The 24,870-nt window shown below is 30.7% G+C and overlaps 2 protein-coding genes across 3 annotated transcripts; one reads left to right on the plus strand and one right to left on the minus strand.

Moving 5' to 3' along the window:
* Window positions 1-1,638: 1,638 nt before the first annotated feature.
* On the minus strand, window positions 1,639-8,294 carry LOC106681742 (uncharacterized). Its single transcript, XM_014422210.2, has 3 exons — window positions 8,001-8,294; window positions 4,349-4,467; window positions 1,639-2,069 (listed from the first exon to the last, which is right to left on the minus strand). Exons 1-3 carry the CDS (start codon window positions 8,208-8,210, stop codon window positions 1,751-1,753), a joined length of 648 nt encoding a protein of 215 aa, XP_014277696.1. The 5' UTR covers window positions 8,211-8,294; the 3' UTR covers window positions 1,639-1,750.
* Window positions 8,295-11,205: 2,911 nt separating this feature from the next.
* Window positions 11,206-19,515, plus strand: LOC106681728 (uncharacterized). 2 transcript variants are annotated; one of them, XM_014422199.2, is made up of 4 exons: window positions 11,206-11,324; window positions 15,424-15,572; window positions 18,375-18,511; window positions 19,430-19,515. In XM_014422199.2, the coding sequence occupies exons 2-4, from the start codon at window positions 15,431-15,433 to the stop codon at window positions 19,475-19,477; spliced, it is 327 nt and encodes a 108-aa protein (XP_014277685.1). In that variant the 5' UTR covers window positions 11,206-11,324; window positions 15,424-15,430; the 3' UTR covers window positions 19,478-19,515. The 2 variants fall into 2 exon arrangements, with proteins under 2 accessions (XP_014277685.1, XP_014277683.1); XM_014422197.2 differs by lacking the exon at window positions 11,206-11,324 and adding an exon at window positions 11,331-11,603.
* Window positions 19,516-24,870: the final 5,355 nt, after the last annotated feature.

Genomic DNA, 24,870 nt, shown 5'->3' on the forward strand with positions numbered 1-24,870 from the left:
ATGAAATGACATTTGACGTCTCTGACATGTATATATTTTTATTTTCTATTGTCATGATTTCTGACTTAATAATGACTTGATAATGACTGGTCAGTTACTGGCTTTTCAGAAGCTTGAGGTTTTGTCTTCCAATCTTGTAATAATATCCTTGGTTTTCGCTGCTGTGATTTAAACTACAAAAACGTGTTTTTTGATACATTCAAGAAATAGTCTCTACAGAGTCTCATAGCAATTATTTTGCTAACCAACCAAGATAAATCTAGCCTGTTACAGCAATGCCATCAATGGCTGAAAATGATGCAAGTTTAAACCATAATGTATAGTAAAGCCCTGTTAATTAGGGGGAAAGTGACCAGTACCATTCCAGTAAAAACCGGGTTTGATGATTTTTTACAAATTTTTTAATAAAATGACACAACATTAAAGCACTAAATGAACAAAATATAGAAATGAGCACCGTTTCAGTCAATTTTTATTATCTACCATCTTTTTTGACAATATTTACATTGATTTCATTTTGTGTAGGCTTTATTTGTGTAGATTACATTACATAGCAGATTGTGGTAGGTATGCGTCATTAAGATACAGGCTATTAGGCTCTGATAGAATTAAAGGAAATGAGGCTTCCTCTATAGATTGAGAGTCCCTTTTGAATTTCATTATAAAGATCAAAAGGTTCGATATAGAGGAATAAGATTCATAAAGAGTCATTCCATTGGTCTGCCTTGGGGATGGCAATTTGGACCAGTATGCTCACTTGCCGGACTTGTTCTCCCCACTATTACCTGTACCAGTACCAGTAGATTTCATTTTGTTTTTATTTTTAATTAAAATAATTTAAATTGAAGGTAAACCTAAGTTTGACGTACGCCATCTGTGGAACATAACAATGTTGGATTACTTCGTGAATTTGTATTTTTTGGTTAAGTTAGGAAACCGGTTTTAGGATTCAATTTTCCAAAATATAGAAGCGACCTACTTTTCAAAACTTATTACAATTTTTATTCATTACAAAGTATTCATATATTTTGAAAAATAAAAAATTGATAAATCATATGACCTAATTACCGTATTTGAAATAAGAATACCATGCTATTTCTGGCAGGTATCTAAGCAATTTCATGTATTATGGGTTTTAGAATAATATACCCTCTGTTATTGAATTTATATTTCGTTGGATTTTAAAGCTGTTTTGAAATAAGTTGTTTGTTCTTTTTATTAAGATGTTGAGGTGAAAAGTAAACTTCCTTTGGAATATTATCAATATTCTATATTTGTTTGTACAACCTTTCGGCCCCTTCTATCTTCAAGTACTAATATATTCCTCATTCATTAAGTACATACACTCATTTTTGAAATTGAATTATATGGTTCATAACGGTTACTTAATTAAAATTTTAATTAATTGTTTAAACAATGTTATATTATAAATTTTTATTGACAAGATTTCAAAAATAAATGAATATACTTAACAAATGAGAAATATTAGTACTTGAAGATGGGGAAACCCAAAACGTTGTACAAACAACTATACAAATCGATAATATTCTAAAGGAAGTTTTTTTTTCACATCAATATCCTAAAACTGTTCTGTTAGGACGGGAATTAGATAATGTGGGGTCAGATACAAAACATCTATTTATTTTTGTTTGATTTTTTTTCTTGTACTCTTTTTAAATTAATAATTACAATTCAGTTGAAGAAAAGTAGATCTTTACATCTTCAATACAGTATATTGAATAATTATAAATTAATATTCCCCGGCAGAAATCGAAACCGTATATAATATATCTTCGAACTGGTCCTTGTCTGGGCCATTTATTTTGTAGTAATCATACGAGAAGGAATCTGCCGAGTTGTACTGATGGGTCAGGTACTCATCTGCCTGTTTCTTGAGAAAGTTGGACACACTTTGAGTCACCTCTGTGGGCCTAAGTGACAGTGCACCATCTTGTTCCACGGTGCAACCGTAGAGAAAAACCATTTCAGGTTTGATTGTCACTCCTGTCTTGTTAGAAACGCTGAACTGGAGGAGCATGTTACATTGGCTCAGTAAATATTTACTTCCACTGCAACAAATGATCAATTTAGCTATTAACAAGATAAAAATAAAAATATGGTTATTTGTGAAATAAATATTATAACAACAGAATCATCAAATATGCTTATGGTATAGTGCGAATTGAGGTTACTATAGTATATTATTGCTCTTAAGAGCATTAGCGAAATTATTAAAAACCAGTACCTTTTTCCTTATGAATGTTTATAGTGCAAACCTTTGGCAAATTAGAGTATCCAAATCATAAAGAGGGCGCCACAAGACGCCCAAGGCAGTTCGATATTTTGAAATATTTGCTTCTAACGAGAAGAGGAAACTTAAGATATTTTAATGGAGCAATATTCAAAAGGCACCTGAAATTGAAAAATAGCATAATAGCTTCCGTGGCAGCCTGAATTATCTCTTCTTGGAAACAAAAACTTATGGCAAGAAGGTTGGTCTATGTACGATATGTCCGAATCTTACATGGAGAGACCATAACACACAACAAAGGTAATCCTTCCCGGCCGGACCTTCCCTACTAAAACTTGGGAGATAAAAGAGGGAGTAACATAAAAAGTGGACAGATCCTTACTCAAAGAAAAATTATTGCTTAAGCTATGCTAAATAACTAAAAAAAGATAATAAGTATGAGTAATAATAACGAGTGATGAGTATGAGTATAAGTAAAGAATGAGTAAATTATAAATTATTAAAAAGGATGTCAAACTCTGGGTTACCTCCAGTCGCAAATGCCGTAGAGAGGAGGATGTACTGACCAGCCTGAGAATAGGTCACACGAGGCTCACCCACTCCTATCTTATTTCAAAAGAAACGCCTCCGAACTGCCAGTATTGCAACAATAAACTGACAATAAGGCATATTTTCCAACAATGCCAATATTTCACAACACACCTCAATAGCTTAGGACGACTAAACCCAGATTTTTCAAAAACCCTCGGAGACGGTGATGAAACAATAGAATTAGTGTTTGTGTGTGTGTGTTATTATTATTGCACAAAACACAAGGAAGTTTTTTTTTTCCAAAAATATGTTTTAACAATTATGCATTGTTTTGACATGATAATGTGCTTTATCTAATACATACTTTATCTTTGAACATATAATGATTATTTTAATGATTATAAATTTCAACAAGATCATATGCTCTATATTATTAAATAAATATTTTGTTTCATGAATAAGCTAAATTAAACCTCTTTCTTGTTGCATGAAGAACTATACCTTACATGTTGATTCCATAATTTCTCCATTTTTTAATTTGGCATCAGTCTAACCAATATGAACTGGAATAACATATTTTATAAATATAGGATTTTCGAAAACAAAAGTTTCGAAAAATGTAAAAATATGTATATATATCTTTTTTTAGGTTGTCATGTTACAACGAACTAAAAGTATGTGCAATATCCTTTAATGAGTAAAGAATACTGTGAAATTCTTCTTTTTTCCAACATTATGAGAATTCTGCATTAGATAACTGCTCATGTAAAAAATAGATCTTTAATGTATTTAGTGAGTATTATGTATAAGAAACCATAATCCTTAAAGGTATAAATATGGAATGGAATCCTGCCTGTGAAACAGTAAGACACCTGGGAATTTACCTCGATCGCCGCCTTACCAGGAATCACCATATCAACATCCATCTTACTCAAACCTACGCAAGATTAGCAATGCTATATCCTATCATAAATAAGAAATTCAGATCAAAACCAGAAACAGCTATTTTAAAAATAATTCTCACCACGGCCACTGGTGATGTACGGCTGTGAAGTTTGGGGAGTTGTATCCTTTATGAAAAGGAAAAAAAAAATACAATCTTTTCAAAATAATGTCCTAAGGATCGTAGTCGATAATCCTTGCTTTTTAAGAAACAGCCAATTGCGTCTGGAATTACAAATGGAGTCAAAAGAGGACTAAACCATGAAACGGTCCATGAAGTTCTACTCCTAGTTGCCAACTGTTGGAAGAGCAGTGACCTTCAACTTGGGATACCCAACTTCAACCAGAAGAGTGAAGCCTAGACTAATGCAGGAAATTCTGTTATAACTTCTGTATTTATCAATTCTATTATAGACATTACTTCTATGGCGTTGTATATAGTTAAAGGTGTCTTCTGTATGAGACTATACCTCCATAATTAATAGTATAAAGAAATGTACTTGTTAACAGTTATTTTAACCATGTAAAGCCCACCAGACTGGTATGGTATTAAATAAATATATAGATAAATAAAAATAAGAAATAATGAAAATTTGAGACATATTACATAATTGCTCTTCTTACTTTGTAATTTCGACCGTGATTCCATTCCATCTCAGTTCCATTGTGCAAAGCTTGGTGTTGCTATCCGGATATGATATCATCTCATTGTTAATAAGGTTTGAACCGGCCGTAATGGACACCTGCCAACCATTATTTGGATAAATATTAAATGTATAAATATCTCTAAAGATAAAGAAAAAACTTACGTTATAGTTGGTGTGCATTGAAAACAGAATGTTTTTTATTTTCACTTGCTATATATGAAGTATTGAGACCAAATAACCAAGTTTTGCATAATGATGTGTATGTGTGTGAACAGTATAGCTCAAAATTCGAAATTAATTTGAAATTATAAATTTATCGATGTTATGTTATATTCTCAAAAATGATCTCGGATAAATCTCGGCAAATCAATGTTAAATTTGGAGCTTTTTAATATAAAATAGGTCTACTCGGTTTAATTGAAATAGTCAGGGCTTTAATGCGAAATTCTTTAAAATTCTTTTTGTGAAATATTTTTAATTTTTTTTATTCAAAATAATTAACCAATTTACATTTTTATTAGTAGTGAAAAATAAATAAATATAAGCTATAAAAGGATTTGATAATTAATCCAAGGGCATAGAGGAAATTTTTTTTTTTCAGTTTGAAACACATATATGGAAATAAGAGTTTTAATACAGAAGTATTATTTACCACTGGAAAGCCGAATATTTAAAAAAAAAAGTTATATTATTTAACACAGGAAGTCGTAGAATGTAATTGTCCAACAACCCAAAACGAAAATAATTTCAGTTATTACATAATAATATTGGATTACTTTATTAAAAACTATTTATAATTATTAGTAAAAATTGACGAGTCTGCCAAGTTTAGTTAGGTTTTTAAAATTATGTTTCGGGAACTATTGAATGTAAATTTCACTATTAAGGCTAATTTACTATTTTAGCAAATTTACTCTATAGTAAGAGTACAAAATTTTTATTATTTGGCAGACTCGTCAATTTCGACTAGTAATTATACATATTTTTCATTAAAGTAAAAAAAAAATTAAGGTAAAATATCTGATTTCTTTTTTTAATTCTAAAGTAACTAATTCTTCTAGGATAAAACATATATCTCAGGAACCATGAGACGTACACATGTCTGTCAGCTAGTTTAATTTTCTATAAAATAGAAATATAATAATAATAATTATAATATTCTATAATAATTTTTTTAAAATTTGCAACGAAAAATGTTAAAAATTTTTCAACAAAAAATATTATTAAAAGTAATGGGTAGATTCTCGACATGTTTGTATCATGTCACTATCTCACCTACAGCAAATTTACTTGTTGTATATATGTTATACAGTTGTAAGTAGTTTATTACACGTTTCTTTGTAGGGGATGTTGTTTTCATAATATCCGTAAATGTTGTTTTCTTCAAATCAATTTATTTTAGCAAATTTCATGAAGACTACAACCCTTACGAAGATACGTGTGATAAATCACTTTATATTATATTAAATTAGCTTTGTTTTGAGTGTTAATAGACATTTTTACTTCAAATGTTTTTTGATATATAGATTTCTCTAAATAAATTTATTAACTATTGATTTTTCAGAATATTTTTTATGAACTGTTGCTTTATGAAAAGCTATATTTTGAGAACTATTGAACGAAACGGCTCTATTAGGGCTAATAATTCAGCAAGTTTACTCTGTTTTTAAAGATGTTTTATGAAGTTTGCAAGTGTTGTCCAAACATATGGAGCTGCTAAAGAAAAATTAATGTTTTAAACGTAAATTAATGTTTTCATATTTAAATTTTAAATTAATAATAACTAATATGTTCATACTTCTTTGCATTATATAACTTCATTTTTATTTCATTCCCTTAATTATGTTATTTTACCAACTTTTTCAATTACCTATGTATACATTTTATTTTCCGCCTCTCTCATCACTTCATTTTATTAATTCTATTTTGTAAATTTATTCATTTTTTGTGTAAAATTATTCTGTTTATACTTCCTTTTTATTTTTTTATTTTTCTATACTTACTGTGGTTGTTTTCTTGTTCTGTTTTTAGCCCTGAAGAAGGCTAGAAACTCTAGCCGAAACGTTGGCACATTAAAATAAGTTAATCGAAATTATTTGTGTTTTTCATTGATGATATTAATAATAATAATGTTTTTAACGTTTTGATACAGCTACCAATTTTTATTACCCTTAAGTATTCTTTGCTAAATTTTCAATTTCGACTAGTAACTATACATATTTTTAATTAAAGTAATTAAAAATTAGGGTGAAATAACTGATTTTTTTTCCACGGGGCTCTTGTGTTATAATTAGTACAAGAGCCTAAAAGGAGAAAAATATATCTCAGGAACCATAAGATGTACAGATGTCTATCAGCACTCAAATTAAAGCTAGTTTAATTTTCTATTAAGTAGTTAATTACAAAAATCTTCGTAGGGGTTGTAGTTTTTATGATATCCGTAAATGAATATATATTTTCCACAAGTTGTGTTTTTTAAATCAATTTATTTTAGTAAATATCACGAAAACTACAACCCTTACGAATATACGTGTAATAAATCATTAATTTTTTAAATTAGGGTGAAATAACTGATTTTCCACCGGGTACTTGCACTATTATTGATAAAAACCTGATACCAGTATGACGGTGAAATGGCGGCGCAGTTTTTCTGTTTCGCCAGTCTGAAGACTGTTCTCATGTAAAATAATTACTTTTTAATTTCACTTAAGCTATATTTGATCCTTTTAGTTTACAGGATGATTAACTCAATATTGCTCAATTGAGTCGCTCAATAACAATTCAACGTTGAATAAAGGGTTAGCCAAATTGTAAATTTTAGTTAATTCTTATTTTTTTATTTTTCTGCACAAATTTTTCAAAGAAAAATTTTTAAAAATTTGCAACGAAAAATGTTAAAAATTTTGTAACGAAAAATATTAATAAATGTACTTTATTGGAGTTCTATCAATGGGTAGATTCTCCACATGTTTGTATCATGTCACTATCAACAGCAAATTTACTTGTTGTATATATGTATCATAACATCATAATAAATGATTAAAAAAAAAAAAAGTATTTTTCTGAAAACTGTTGAAGCAGGAGATAGCCAATCAGTCAATTGAAAGACTCATTGGGAAAATAAGTGTTGCCTCTGAGAATAATTTAGAAATATCCGTTATTAAGCGCGTAATTAATTTTATAAATAAATATTTCACTATAAATTCTGTATTTTTGGTAGGTACTTAGAAAAGCCACATGCAAGCTGCGAAAAAAAAAATTAGTCCTGTAATTTAAATCTGTACTTCAATTCACTGATTATATATCTCGTCGAAAAGTTTTTTGGCCAATAACTTATTTTTTTAGTTCTAAAAATTAATTAATGTTTATTTTTTATGAAATATATTTCTTCATCAATAGAAACATATTTCTCAAATACATCTGATATATTTTTTGTCAAAGTAAAAGATATCTGAATGGAAGATTTACATGCAAAAAAAAAAAAAAAAGTATTGTGGCACTCTCTCCCCAAAAGATTCAGAAATTTTTTATACGAGTGGTTTCTTGACTATCGGGTTGAGAGGAAAATTATCTAAGTTCAAAAATCTCCAAACTAAGTCCTACAAATTTTCTTTATCCTGCCAACTTACCTTTGCTTTGCCTTTTAATTCTCCCTGCTCATCGTCAAAGTCTCCCTCAAAGTACAAATGTCCGTCATCGGGATGTCCAGACCTGAAGTAGAAGAGGTCATTGAAAAATTCCACCAGCTGCTTGAAGTACGCTGATGATTCAAGCCCTGAATTTGCTTCCCCGTCTCCGATAGCGGCGATGAGGCACCCGATGAACAGTATCCAGAACATCCTTGTTAACTGAGGTGCTTCTTCACTAAAGATATCTTATTAAGGAGTATATGATGTTGTTCAGTATCGCAGCTACTGATAAGTGCAGCGATATTTTAGGGTTGAGTCATAAGTACCTTCCGCTTTTTTATCAGTCATTTATTCTGCGCTCATTAAATAACAAATTATATTGATTTTTTAGACGCGCCACAATTATTCATATCCTTCTCTCATCTTCCTGGCAGTTTATCAATTCCTTCCTTGTAAAATGTTGGTGGTTTGGACTGGAAGAAGTTTTTGACCCCCTGCCTGACTTTATGTTCAGAGTTGAAGGTTTCGGGAGAACTCCTTGGAACATGTAGTGACCTTCAATGACATCCTGTTGGTTAGTGAGGACTGTCAACCCAACCATTTTTTTCATTTTATTTATCTAATTTTTCTTTTAAATAATAATAAATAGTATTTTATTTATTGATTCTGCACTTATGAGACACTGTGCTATATTTTGCAGAAATATGAGTCTTATTATAGTAAAGTGTTAAGAGAAAATCGGACACCTGATCCACACACAGGTGACAAGATACAAACTGTGGACAGACTACGATTCGAAATGATGACGAGGACAGAGGTGAGACAGATACCATTAGGACCCATTGGCAGCTGATGGATAGCTTCGATTTATCTGTTGGTTTCTGTTCGGGTTTGGGAAGATTGTGTGTCCAGTAGTTTCTATTAAAAATGGACATCATCATATTTTTCCTGTCATTAACTTTCAATATTAGAATATTATTCATAAAAATAAATGGTTATTTATGATAACGAAATATCATATAAAACTACGTAAGGACTTACTGTTGCTCGATCGAAGGTTATAAAAGTTAATGAAATAAGTAAACCCCAGGCTCAATCACTAGGTTTCTCAACATTCTGCTTCTAGAATTCATATACTTCAGAGTTCTAAAATAAATATAATTATACATAAATAATGTGGAAGTGAGTAGTACATTGGTAAGGCACTGTGGTACTAATTCTTAGGACTCGGATTCGAATCCGGCTGTGGTAGATAATTATTTTCTGTTTCAATACAGCCATGAATCAGCCCTGTAGGTTCCAGTGCCCTCCGGGATTCGCCTAACCTCATGAAGTGGGTACCCTTATTTGGGTAAAATTCTGGCGGTGGAACGTGTTACCAAATAAATCACCTCTTTGAAAAACCGATGGTCCAGAAACAGTACTTCCTTACAAAGTACATCATCCTTGATCCTTCACGGATCAGCAGGAAAGATTTAATTTCATTTAATTCAATATTTTTGAAATAAATTAAACTTTGGACAAGAAGTACTTTTCATCATTTTTGATTAGGAAAATCAAGAGTTACCACTTAAATGTAATTTTATTCAAGTGCATCAGTTTGTATCTACATGAATACATGAAGTGATAAACACTTCAATCTTTCTTGAAGCAGTTCTACGTTTCAGGTTATTCTTGTTACGTTTAAATTTATGGATCACGGGGTGATGAGTCCTACAGAGTGAAGGTAGCAACTACTAGGTTGGGCCAACTACTAAAAAGACTACTTTCACACAGTATTTTTTGTATCCCCCTTCGTCGCCACGTATGGCATACGGGGTGCGTCAGCAGTGGGTTAGAGTACATGCGACTGCTTCCAAAAATCAACAATTTATTTTATTTTTATATGATTATATAATAATGTTAGGGAGGGGGTTCGTTTAATTATTTGGGGAGAGAGGGAGAGAAGTCATTTTTCAATTTTTCTCTGCATCCGACAGGTTAGATCCTCCAGCACCTTCACCACCTCAGGAAAGCCACTCTTCTAATGTTGGCCGGTCCCCTCTTCCCCTGCTCTACGTTGGGGATGCATACCTTAGAGTACCAAGAATCACACCTTTATATATGGTCTTAGTTGCAGAGGATCTGAGGCCCAAAAACTCATCTCCTAACCAGCTTAATCTATTGAGTGGCAGTATCAGCGATTGGTAATCAACATAAAACTTGTTTGGCCTCTATTTGTCTGTAAGGATAAAATAAAATGCACGATATGAAACAATAAAAACACACCAAACCTCCCTTCCATTTCAAATGGTGAATGATATGTATTGTTAGAAGATAGTTGACCGTATGAAATAGATTGTAGGGTTCAATAAAGGTATAAATAGCAAAAAAACTATTTTTATTCGTTTTTTGACCACCATTCGGACTATCTTCCAACAAATAATTGAATGATCTAATTTTAAAATTTTGATAGTAATTCATCAGCATTGCCCCTCCAGGACCAATCTGAACGTACATCTTTGATTATGCTGTCATTCTGACATTCCTAAACCTAACAGGGTTATCAAACAACCAAACCCAGTTTATAGAACAATCTACATAACTCATTATATTAAAAACCAGATTTACCACTAAAAATTTCATGTTTTGAAGAGGATTATTTATTTTATCTTGGTGAACAACAAGGGTTTATATTTTAAACTAATAAATCTGTATGAATGCCCGTAATGGAATTTAAACTTCATGCATCATTGAAACTTCGTACTATTTGCCAATTTTTTTTCCTTGTTTGTAACAGCTGTTTCTGGGACCTTTAGTTCTGTATATAATACATATTTTTCATGATTTTGAATAATATAAGATGCCTAAGCATTACGTCTGGCATCTTTATTTGTTATTTTATTACGAAGCCCAGGGTATCTTGTCTTTAATAATAAATCAAGTATAAAGCATTGCGTAAATATTACTTTTTTATAATTTTATTTATATTTTTTTATGAAGAATAATGTTCGCGAAAGGCAACAAAGCTATTCAATAAATATATGTGTAAAAAGATTTTTTTTTTTTAAATTTTATTGTATTTCCCAATGGCTGTAGTTCTGATCCAACAACCGTAGAGAGGAATCCTACGGAGCATGCGCAATACTGGTTTTGGGAGGCCAAACCACGCAGCACGCATGCTCCGTTAAGTTGCGAACATTGAGAAGCGGTTGTTTAACAGGCCTAATGGGTACATGTTTGATACCATCAAACAAAAATAACATATGATTTTATTATATTATCGTGCTGCGAGTTTTAGTTTTCTCATAGTTGTGTAGAATACTTTAGCCCTTTGAAATAGAGGTGAGATTTGAAATAATAATTATTGGATCAAGCCAATAATTTTAAGGTTAATCGATCGACATCTGTTTTAAGTTCAGTTACAAAAATTCGAAGACTTGATAAAATTACTCATTCTTAAAAGGTTATGATTCAGTTTCAAAATAGTTACTAAAGAACTGAAGACATAATCCAAAGTCTTCATTGATTTTTGACTTTTAAAAAAAATAATAAGTTGCTTTTGAAGATCTCTACAAGGTTTTTTTTTTCGAAAAACTTTCTAATGTTTCAAGGGCTATCAAGGTAAGAAAATTCTAATGCCTCTTTCTTTCAGATTTTCTTTAGTTCTTTAAAGGTCATTGCGATTTTTTACTTGACCTGGTTGGGTTACTCTTATTCATCCTTGTTATAACTACAAATTTACTTGTCAATCCTGATTATGGAATAAGTGTCGCGTAAAAATGGTAATATTTATTTATATCACATTAATATATTAGCAAATCCATTTTATATTTTTTTGAATTTAGATTTTCTTCTGAAAATGTGTTATAAAAATGATAATTTTAATCAAATTAGATTTTTTTTTTTTAATTTCTTTTTACATGGAAAAAAATATCATATATTTAAAAACCCCATTATACTTTACCATAATTATAAATTGCCGTATGTAGGAATATATTGGGCCGTCTCCGGTATTGACTCGTGCTGTATTCGATCGTATAAAATGCAACCGTGTAAAAAATATTTAGTTTAATATTTTTACATATTTTTTCACTTATCTTTATCAAGCAGCATATTTCAAGCTCTTTAGCAACTTAAACTAAACCGTTCAAGCTATTGTACGTCTTCATCTGTAGCTCATTGAATAATGAGGAACTATATCTCAGGAACTATATGACGTACAAATGTCTCTTAGTACTCAAACTAAAGCAAGTATAATGGACTATACAGAAGTTTACCTTCGTAGGAATAGTAGTTTAAATGAAATTTACTAAATAAATAAATAAATTGATTTATAGTTGTTCGGACAATAAGTTTGATTTATGAAAAACTTCATTTCAGAAACCATTTGACGTTCAGATGTTTGCCAGCGCTCAAATTAAAGCTTGTTAAATTTACTATAAAATATTTAATAATGTTTATCTTTGTAGGATTAGTAGTTTTTATGATATTAGACAAAATAAACTCATTAAATGTTAATTTCCAGTTGTTCTTATAAAATGTTGGATTGTTAAAAAATATATCTCTAGATCCATAAGACGCACATATGTCTGCCAACATTCAAAATAAAGGAACTTTAACTTACTATAAATTAGATTATTACACTTATCTTCGTAGGGGTAGTAATTTTTATGATATTTACATATGAATATAAATTTGGCAAATAAAACTTTGTCGGAACAACTATAAATCAATTTATATTAGCAAATTTCATGAAAACTATTACTCCTACAAAGATAAACTACGTTATAGCTCATTAAAATAGCTTTAATTTGAGTGCTAATAGACATCTGTACAAAAATTGTTTTTGAGATATAGATTTTTCAAAATAAATTCAGTAACTACTGATCTTTATAAGTTCTAATTGAAAAATTAGTGTTTTTTTATCGCTTTTAAACAGCCGCCATTTTATATTCCTCCTAACTATACTTGGTAGACTCATCAATTTTGACTAGTAATTATACATAGTTTTCATTAAAGTAATCAAAAATTGGGGTTAGATAACTGCGTTTTTTCTCCTCTTGGGCTCTTGTACTTTAGACCGTTTGTCTCGTAAGTGCTGTAATAGTCTAAATCGACGTACAGTTTCCTGTTTTTTCAGTCCTACATGAGGATTCCAGGTAAGTCGTTTGTCCAGAAACGACATTAAAAAATAATGTCTCACTTTTAGTTCTTCTCAATTCTACAGCATAATGAAATTTTTACTTATTTACGGAAACAACAAAATCCTAAAATCCACCAAATCCTAAAATCCTAGTTATTATTCCCAAAAAAAAAAATCCTTTTGATTTTTAAAATAATTTATTGCTATTATTTACCTTATACATGGAATCTATAGTTATTCAAAATATTGCGATCGTGGAAAATTCGAATCAGAACTCTAAACGAAAATACAATGTTACGGTCCTCAGATTTATATTAACAAAAACTCGCATAATGGACTGGGTATCTGATCCGATGTAAAGAACCTAACTTAAAAACGAAAAGATTTAAGGAATAGAAGTATTTATTTGAGGTAAATTTTTATTTGCCATTTTATCGAAAATGGCTTTAACGTTTTTAATTTTTTTTTTTTTTTTTTTTTTTTTTTTTTTTTTTTTTTTTTTCGGTTTGGCTCTACAAACCTTGTGGATCTTTGGCTGCCCGAAACAGCATCCTCCACGCCTGCCTATCATGGGCTATTGCTTTCTAAATATGCAGCTCTTAATTGATTCCGTCAATACATCTTGTTTTTGGTCTTCCACATGGTCTCTTGCACTGGCATTCATGGTTGTGCAGAGGCGTCCCGATGGATTGCTTCGAGCCACAATCCCCACCCATCATCTCCTTGCCTTCATACCATGGGATATTGACTGACCCATCTCTGAAAGCAGTTCACTGTTAGTTCGTCTCCTCCATGTGCTAAGGCTCTGATTCCAGATCGCTCCTGTTGTATGGGGGACTATTATTTCAAATCACTCGACTCTGCTTTCTAGAGTACCTGCTAGAGCTCAGGTGTTGCAGCCTTATATCAATATGATTTTCATTAATTTCGTTAAATAAAACCGATTAATTGAACCTAAATAGGAACCGGGTCTTATCTTTATAGGAATAGCACGACATTGTTGGAAATCCAAATTTTTAAAATATTTAAAGTTGCTTATTGGAAATTGTCAACCACCTTTGTTTCTTACTAATATAAATCTCAATACTTCACTAAAATATACCGGAGGAAGACCAAAGAGCTTAGATAAATTTATATTTGATAAGTGAAAAGTAGATGAAGTAGAGTCACCAACAACCCATCCAACAAATGTTTCCATGGTTGTCACCTATGTATGAAGTATGTACTGTAATAACTAACCCAACTTTCACTTTTCCTTCTGGAGAAGAAATTAATTTTTCTTAAAATCAGGCATATGTGAAAGGTGTGCTCTGAGCGAATCCTACCAAATATTCAAAAAATGTCAAAATACAAATTCTTATAGTAGGCATGTTTGGAAAATAAAAATTCGATGAAGTCTATTTGCAGTTTTGAAATTGACAGAGGAGAAAGATTCACAAGACAAGAATTTGATATTATTAGATAGCACTTATCACAAATTACATTAGTAGATTGATTTATTTCAGCATAAGAAATAGACAAAACAAAACATTTAAATAGAGATTATGTTTAATGAATAATGACTGTCTGTTAGGATTTTTAATGTAAATGCCATCAGAACCACTGTCTCCACCAAATTAGCCATTATAAATATCAAATGGGATCCTCTATTTTACGTTTTAGTCTTCCCGTCCCCGTGCTATAATGTGCTATTTTTTATTTATAACTTATCCATTCAATCATCGTTAATAACCTATTTTTTAATTATTATTATTTATTTATTACACGACGAAAGTTTTACGCTGTGCTCTATTGAATTATGTTTTGTCTGAATTCTTAAGTTATAATTCTTTGGACTAAAGATTAAATACAATTTCTTATTAAATTTTATTGTATTGTATACAGACTAAGTTAGCAACACAAGTGATTTATTTAGAATCAAACTTAAAATTGTCATATGGTTTTCTCCTTTCTATAATAATACTGTTTTAATGTAAAAAAACAAAACAAAACTAAATATAATTAAAATAAAGATAAACTTAAAAACTTTTATTTATGAACGAGTGTTTTCTAGTGAAAATGAGGTTTTCCCATTTCACTTCGATTTAATTCTTAATTGAAAGTTTGGAATTAAATAATAAACATAAGTGTAACCTTTCGAAATAAACTTGAAAAAAAAAATTAAATAATTGGTCCCGAATATCGGTTTCTAATCTGCTTTTCAGACTTTGGCTTTGTATTTTTTGAGAATCGTTTATGGTCTTTCAGACATAGTAAGCTAAAAGACGAAATGGCTTACAAGAACAGTTCTCGTTTCAGGAAGAACATGACATTCATCGAAAGGCTGGAACTAGAATTCGCTCAGAATTACCTCAAGATACACGAGCTTATTGAGAAGTGGCAGGACACGCTGGAACGGAGTAGGCCATCCAACCTCCGCTTCTTGGACAACCTCACGACAACGCTGGGTGAGTAATCGCATCCCTAGAGCCACTATACTTTTTCTTTCTTCTGTTATTAGTTATAACTACAATCATCCCTCTATGGGTTAATTATTCGGCTGCAGGTGTACCAGTCCTTGGGTAGTTAGCTTTCAGTAGCTCAGAGAGCGCTTCCTTCCAGTGAATCCTTTTTTTTTTTTGGCCAAGACTCCCAATGGAGTCCTATACTGCCTAACCATGGTTGGGGATCAAAGTTGTTCATTTTCTGAGACCGCCACTCAATGAAAAAAGTCAACGTTTCAGGCTAATTTGTATCAAATTGGTAAGACTGTCTTAACCACAAGTGAATACTTTATAAACTGTGCCTAATGTCAAATCACCATACGTATTAAAAAGGGGTACTGTGTCCTTTATCCTCTTTTCAGAGGAAACCAGCATTTATACATTCAATTACTAGGGGTTTTTGGAACGTTCATGTTGAAATTTAACTAGGCGATAGAAAAGAAAAACATTTTCAGAAAGAAATTATTTGGACAAAAAATAGAAAAATCCCTTTTTGAAAGTTAACTTCTCAAATAATACTTTTAAAATGTAATTATGTAATCAATCAACATAATTAAATAATCTGATTAACAGATAAAATTAAAATGAAATTTATAGAATATGAACATCATAATTTGAAGTTTGGATTATATAATGATAAGAAGACAAAATTGACCTTAATAAATTAAATGTCGTTTATAAAGTTAATTGCGAGAATTGTGAAGGTTTATACATTGGTGAAACATCTAAAAAATTAAAAACTAGAATTTGTAACATCTTAATCTTTATAATTGTAGAAATATGAAAAACATCAAAATTACAGCATTGGCATAACATAGTATTGAATAAAAACATCAATTTGATTTCAATAATCCAGAAATATTAGATATAGTTAAGAATAGTAGGAATAGAAAAATAATAAGAATCTGTACATATTACAAAAAACATTGACAAAGCAATCAATTCTAAAACAGATACAAAAACTCTAGGCACACATTAAATAGATATTATAAATAAATTAACTTTCTAGTTTTTATGTAATTTTAATTGAATTTAGAAATAATTTAGTCTTTGTTATTTGTTATTGTATTAAAAAAAATGTTTATATTAAAAAAATAGTTTTATATAAAAAAATGGTGTTTGAAAAACTGTTAATTTTAGTTTAATTGTTCATGTTTGTGGTAATAGAGGTAGAAGATAATTGTTTATAGTCTATATGGTTGTTATCATAATGAAAGATAACCTTCAGGAAGGTAATTATTCTCCTAAAAATGTGTAACTGTTGATAGTATAAAAAGTTTTTATGACAATAATATTATTCAATATTAGTACTAATGACAAAATAGGAGATAATTATACGTTATATTTAAACTATTTTATCAGGTAAATAGTTTATAAATAGTCTTTATGTATATATGATATATTAGTAATGTCATAAGCTTTGTTGAATTTGGTTTTATAGCAACCTGAAGATGGGAGATATTCCCGAAACGTTGTTGTTGATTATATGAAATAAATTATTACAATTAAAAAAGGAAGAATTGTGTCATTCACCAAATTTAATTTAATAATATTATTTAAAAATAGTGTAATGCATTGAAATCAGCTTGGAGTAAGACATCAACATGGTTCTGGTAGCATTAATTCCGAACTGGAGGTAGTATTTCGTCAGAAATTTCTTCCATAGGGGTAGATAATATTTGTCCATGTTTAAATTTGTTAGCTCTAGCACCTAATAAGGATGAACAAAGTGGCGACACAAGGTATTTTCTTTTTTTATATGGAATGAAAATATATTATCACTAAAAGAAAAAAATTAGGGAGGCAGGGGAGCCATATTGGTAGAGGCACTTAGGTAATCACAGATGATCACCGTTAAAAATGGTAGGTTGGGGTACTTGGATGGGTGACCATTCATGCCAGAGAAGCCACACATCTCTCCTCCCATAGGTTTAACTCATCCATCTAGAGGAGGGTGTATTAGTGTTGATCCTACTCTGTGTACTATTGAGAATCGCATTATGGTTTATATAACAAATATCCGTCCGCAAGTTTGTTCGCTTGACAGTCTGAAACACAGGTCCTTGCGCGCTGGCTGTCACAGAAATTCCGTGATCTGTGGACCAAGAACGATTTTGCATTGTCCTGGAACCGAGGTAGAATTTAAGCACTTAAGTAAAAATTTTCACCTACTAGGAGTGCATTTTTATGCAATTTCACTGAACTAATTCAGAAATAAAATTTACACTTATAAGCGATAAGCAAAATTTACAACTTCGTGGTAAATTTAGTGTTTCCAGCCCGAATTTTACCGTTATTATTTTTTTATAAGAATTATAATCAAAATACATTAACAGTACATTGAACAGAAAAAACTGGCAGATATGATACTTACTGACTTGATATTAGAAAAGCACAAGTCGGCAATATCTTAACCTTAACTTTACCGCTTACGTACCTACTTAACTAAGTTGCCATTTACTAATACCAAATCTGTTAAGTTTTCCAATCAAGTATAAAACCCCACTTTCATGAGTTCTATTGACTTTAGAACCATCAATGAATTCAACCATGTATTTTTTCTTATTGGCATTCTCTAACGGCTTCTTAAATTATGCTTAAAGGCATCGAGAATTATTATGAGCTTGATTCTCAATACTAAAATAATGAAATTACAAAAACCTTTACTAACCTCAAAACCTAGACTGGTCCTATCTTATCGATTTCTTGGAAATATTATGGAGAATAATTATGTACGATATAATAATGTAATATTGTATATTTCAGAATATGCTTCCACGCTGCTGTATGGCGATCTAACAGACTTCAAGAAGATGTTGGACTCCTACGTTGCCCCACCTGATGGAGAGCAAGACGTTCAGTTAGATGCATTAGTGTCTATTTGGGAATCTATCCAGCCCCATGTAAGTTTACAGTATATTTTTATGTTTACTAAAATGTATTTTCTTTGTAAATTTTGGTCAAGGATAATTTTTCTAAACATTAAGTTGGAACCAAGTACCAAGAATTTATTTTCCGATATGATTAATTAAACCAATTATAATTTTTCCGACAGCCACGTAGATAAAAATACGATTATTCACACGAAATACTTTTTTTGTCGCGAATTCAACAATATTTATATTTTTTTTTTATTAAACTAAGATGAGAGCCCATAACTTTTGTTTATCTTTCACGACCGTGTTATAATGTTAAATGTGCAAATTGAGTATGATCGTATATATAATTCGAATCGTACATATAACTTGAGTTGTTTACTGTAACTGTAACATTTATTTATAGCTAGTAAATTGAAAAAAAATGTGATGACCTCTTCCGTACATATAATAAAAAATAAATCAGCATACTACAACCCATTAAAGTAAGGTTCAGTGCTGTGTAAGAAAGTACTGTTACCAGACCAACGGTCGTGCAAAAAGGTGATTTGGTCAGAATCATTCTCAACCTTCAGATTTTTCACCAATTAAGAGTACCCACTTCATGAGACTGGTAGGACCCCGAAGGGCTCCTGAACCCACAGGGTTGACTCACAGCTTTAGTAACAGAATTAATAATTATCTGTCACAGCCCAATTCGAATCCAGATCCTTGGAGTAGAAATATGCCTTATCACTGAGCCATGCCGGTCCCCTTGTCCGGTGTATTACTGACAATATTTATATATATAGTTAAGTGCCAAAAAAAGGGAAAGAAATATATTTAGTTTAAAAAAATATTTCTTCACTTTACAACTTAACATAAAAACTATTAAATATCATTTTAATTTTGTTATGTTAAATTACTAATATTATTCCCTATTTTTAATAGTTATCTTTGTTGTAGGTTCGTGTTGTGGAAGCAGCTTTCCAGAATATTTACAAATTATTATAGATAGAATATGATATATATTTTGTTTGTTTGTTCCTTTATATCTGTTCATAGCTATAGACATTATCAAAATATCATAGAATTAATAATGAATTTAATCAGAGTGTTTCCCAAAACTGTTCCCGATAGTAAATTTTTTGTCATTTTCGAAAAATTGATAAATCAAAATCCCGCTATAAATGTTTTTTTTTCAAAAAACTGCTATTTTATTTTTCATTTTTATACATCTAAATATGATTAGACCCTTTTATTGGATTAACCTAACACTAAATTATTGCAACATTTCCTAAATCGTCGTAGAATTCTAAATAAAAAGAAATATTTGAAAATTGTGCAGATTGTACAAGTTACTGCAGATATCAGATAATAATTCAAATATTTATAGTACTCTAAGAAATAAATTGAACATAATATTTACCTTTGTAATTAAAAAAAACAATGTTTTCGACAGCACAACAAATAAACAGGTCGCGATGTCGGTGATGAAATTCTGTAGTTCTTTCCTCAATCTAAAGATAATATTCTCTCTTGATTTGAGATAGTTTTATTGCATCCGTTTGATTCATCAAAAAATAAAATAATTAAATAATAATTCTGAGAAATGGATCTCTGTATTTGATGAAATATCGTATTCATCATTAATATAACTTTGATCAATTATGAACTCTCTAACAACCCAAAACCACTAGTTTCTAATATTTCTAACATAAGATTCCTCTTCCACTCTAGCACAACTCCGAAGCGATTGTAAAGAAAATGCCCTCAAGACCTTCTGATGTAGAAATGTTATTACAGCGCTACCAATATTAGGTTTCTCTACAAATCTGTATGATACTATTGTAATCAACATCACATTTACTGGGTGTATTATTATATAAATACATTGTAAATTTCTATAAATAAATTTAAAAAAATCATTCAAGGAGTCTCCAGAATGTGTATCCCTGTTTTATGGATAGTGTATATGTATATACGTATATACTCTTTGCATTATGTTACTAACAATGCAATGAACGTTGAGAAACCAACCATCAGCAGCTTGAGGCTTTTAAGCCTAACTTAAAAAGAATATATCTCCATACAGGATGGCCACTTAACTGTCCCCTCACATATATCAAGCCCCATGACGCAAAAGTTCTCCGAGACCTAATGCGAAAGTACTTAGTCAAATAAAGGATTGCAGACTCTCCAGTGCCGAAAATTAGTTTTTTAATCGTAAAGTTGTATTAGATCTAGCGAAGTAAATGCTAAACACTGTTTCTTATGAGAAGTTTTTCCAATAATAAAAAATTAATAATTCCTTGGATCAAGATCATAACTTCGTTCAAAAGTTTTAGCTCACATGCGATTTGTTCGCAGTTAGGGAAAAAAAAAATTGGCGTAGCCGAAATTTTTAGTTGCAGCACATAGTTTTAGTTACAATTTTTTTTTTCTGACCTCCTTTATTGAATATATATATATATGCCCTTCCTTTGCCATATGGCATTATAAGGGGTTGGGCTGGGTCCGCGGAAGCCGGGGTTACAATTTTGACCCAGGAGCCGCTGGCCGGGGGTACAATAGCTACAAACTAAAATATGAATAACCTTTAGAATTAAGATACTATATGGATTCTACGAAAAGGAACCTTCATTGGTTAAAAAAATATATATTTTTGGTCAATAGTCTGATTTTTGTTTAAAATTATTTTTTCGAAAAAGTAAGATGTCTGCTAAGGTCTCGAACAGGCATCACAGGTTCATATAGTTATTGGTAAAAGTGGTCATAATATTGGAGCACCCAGAGAAATGAGAGGTATTTTCTGGATTTTCCTATTGATTTTTATCAACCCTTGCTTTCGATGTGATTTCTCCATTACCATTACGAAGTTAAATGTTCAGGATTTTGTCCTTTGAGAGATTGTGACATGTCGAGTATCAACCAATACTCACTATAAGTTCTGTTTTAAAAGTAAGATAAGTCAGGCTACCACGGAGGAGGGAGTGGCGGGTTCACGCTTTTTTTTCAATTTTCGCTTTTTCAATCTTGCTGCATTCAACTGAAGTCTCCTCTTCCCGTTTAAAATAAATGTTTCAGAGGGAAATTAGGGCCTCAAATCGTAATTACGTTTTACTGCTCGACAATTTTTGAAAATCCTTTGGTGAATTAATGAAGGTTATTATTTTATAAATATTTTTTTGTAAAATTTTCACCCATAATTCTAACGATAAAAAAAAAGTAAAAAAAGTTGCAAATATAGGAGAATCACTATATATTAGTTACCTACGTTTCGCCCCACTTTTCACGGCTTCATCAGGTCTAAATGAGGTCAAGATACAAACTTTGTAAAATATAAGAATATACGCAGTTGTAAAAAGATTTTTTACAGTTTATGAACTATACTACATTTATATTCGACTTCATAAGAAAACAAATGTTATACAAGGATGTCATTTGGTCAAAATCTAGCTCGACCGCAAGATTTTACCACAATTAAGGATACCCAATACATGAGGCAGGGTAGACCCCGGATGGCTACCGAACCTACAAGGTCGACTCACAAAATAAATAATTATCTATCACAGCCGAATTCAAACCCAGGTCCTTATGTTGAATTTATATTACCTTATTATAATCTTGTACATTTATTGCTCTTGCTTGAACAATTTTGTTTGAGCTTTTAATTCATTTGAAGCACCCTACCCGACAACCTGCTCCTACCGGTAACTCTTTCTTTTTAAATCCTCGCTTCACATCTCCTAGGATTCAGTTGAGCATCTTTATTATTTACAGTTTATCATTCTACATTATTCCATTATTTATCCATCTTCTTACAATGATCTATTCACTTGATTTTTGATTGTACCACACTTAAACCTCATTTACTTCTTCACAGTTTCATTTAATTGTACAATATTTTTTACTACTTCTCTATATTGGTACTTCATTATATATTACTTCTGCGGTACATTTGCAATTCTACCTCCCTTTCTGTACTTGTTATTAGCTAGTATTCTATTTATTTAAATTTAAAGTATTCTCTTTTTATAGAAACTATTTTTTTATGTGTCATCGTTGTTACAACTTCATATGTATGTTTTTGTCATATTATACGTCATATTGATCTTATTCTGACGAAGCTCTGCAAAGCAGGGTGAAACGTTAGCTACTTAAAAATAGTTTCTCTACTGTTTTGTATCTTTGGCCTAGTCACCCGAACTATCTTTCACTATCAGCTAATGATTTCTCAATTTTATATATATTTTTCAAAGCTATCAGAGCATCTCGGAAAAGGAAAGTAAACTTTCCACAGGGTCGCGCATTAATTATATTTATTTACTTTGGAGATACATAAGACAGCCCCAGTAGAGCGCTTAATCAATTGTCGTTAAAAGCTTGTGACAAAACGCTACCGAATGTCAACGTGACAAGAAGCGGTAGCGGCTGTGACTGTCGAGCGGAGATTGACAGAGGCGGTGCAGTTCCGCTGCATCAGGGTATCGACCCACTGGCTCTGTCTCCTTCCACCCATGTTCGTCTCTGTCTCTCATTCTGGACAGTACTGGTTCTGTGGTCAATATCCCTCGTTTTATTTATTTACGAAAAGAGTAAATAATTTCATTAATATATACCGATATATTGTGAGTGGTCATTATCTTATTATCTTCAATGTGATGTCCCATTTAGCTGAAACGTTATTGTGGTAACAATATACCAAACTATTTCTCAAAAGCTATGTCCAAATAAATTTCATCCTATTAATCCAAGAGCCCATTAGAAGAAAAGAAATTATTAATCCTCAATTTTGGATCACAAATAATGAAAACTACATACATACAGCTAATAGACTTGTACCTCCTTCGTAGGAAGTAGTAGTTTCCATGCTGCTTACTGAAATAAATTTATAAAACATTTATATGGGACAATAGTCCCCAAACGTTTTGAAACATTATGATAATATAGAATAAAACATATTCAAATTTTGGAAGTTTTTAACCTCAAAAAATTTATTAAATTGACTTACCAGACTTCTTAAAAAGAAAATTCAGTATAAAATATTTTATTTTTGTTAGTTAAAAAAAAAATGTCGCTTTTTAAAAATCTGTATCTCGAGAACCATTGAATGTAAACCACTGTTATAGCTCCTTTATTAGAAAATTTATTCTACTTGAATTAATGTCCAGTAGTTTTGAATATTTTTTTTTTTTACATTTTGGAACGGGCGCCATTTTTTATTCCCCAAATTGTTTGAGAATAAAAAATGGTTGGTAGAGTCATTAATTTTTTCAATAAACTATAGTTCACATTAAATTAATCACAAGTGAAGTAGAAATAACTTGTTTATTTGTCTCTAGCTCTTTGATTTTTTTTAAGAAACTCCTATTGCCTGATTTCTGTGCTTCATGATCAATCAATTAATTATGAAAAATTTGGATTTTTTCCCCATTTCTTTAAGAAACAGTTCTCAATGTTATATTTAACTATAGTCTATCAACATGAATTTTTGGGTGACCCTCCAATATTAAGAACACTACATTTAGTTTTTAGGTGTTTTTAGAAAAACTAAAAAAGATATAGGAAAATTCTGAGATAACTCTATATATCTGTAGCATGAACGACAAGATACGTCATTTGGAAACCTATGTCTTAGTTGCATCAAACGCCTAAAAAACAATTAATTGCAACTTAATGATTTATTTATAGATTTTTTTTTCAATTTAAGGTGGTACAGATAATTAGTGCTATTATATTTTATAGAAAATAAACTTCACTTGAGGGTTTCATCACTTTTTCTTCTCAATAAGGCAACTCATGAATTACTTGCATGTTTTAATCGGTTAGGAAAGATCCGAAAAAATAAATAAATAAATAAATAAAAAAAAAAAGTTTTGTGTGTCTTCAAATGCATGAAATTTATTTTTTTTCCTATGTTCTTTTCATTGTTGCTTATTGTATTTTAGCCGTTAAATTTATTTTACATTTCTTCAAATAAAAATATAGATGATATATTCTCAAAACCTTTGATAATCATGTCTAACTACTGTAAGACATCAATATTGATTTTTTTGTTACCTAAGAATATATCGCTGCTTTACTTGAATATATCAGAAATAAAAGTTTGGTTTTATTTTGAAGTGAACATATTCCAAAGATATTACCGTAGACAAGGGTCTCATTGTCTTCTGAGGTCCTTCTATTGACAGCCCCAAAGGTGGTAAGATCGTTAAATTAAGTTTAGAATCATTAAATTCGTTTGTAGTCAGTATTTCTATTAGATTTTATCAAATGAAGAAAACTTTTTAAGTATAACCTAAAATTTTTATTGTTCCATCAATTTGCAAATTTTACTGATATTGGAACGGGATAATTCATTTTGTGCAGTTTGGTCAAGAAGTAATTATTCATGTCTTATTTGG

Source organism: Halyomorpha halys, unplaced genomic scaffold (assembly GCF_000696795.3).
Source record: "Halyomorpha halys isolate HHAL.00 unplaced genomic scaffold, Hhal_1.1 Scaffold362.1, whole genome shotgun sequence".
In the NCBI taxonomy this organism is placed as follows: Eukaryota; Metazoa; Arthropoda; class Insecta; order Hemiptera; family Pentatomidae; genus Halyomorpha; species Halyomorpha halys.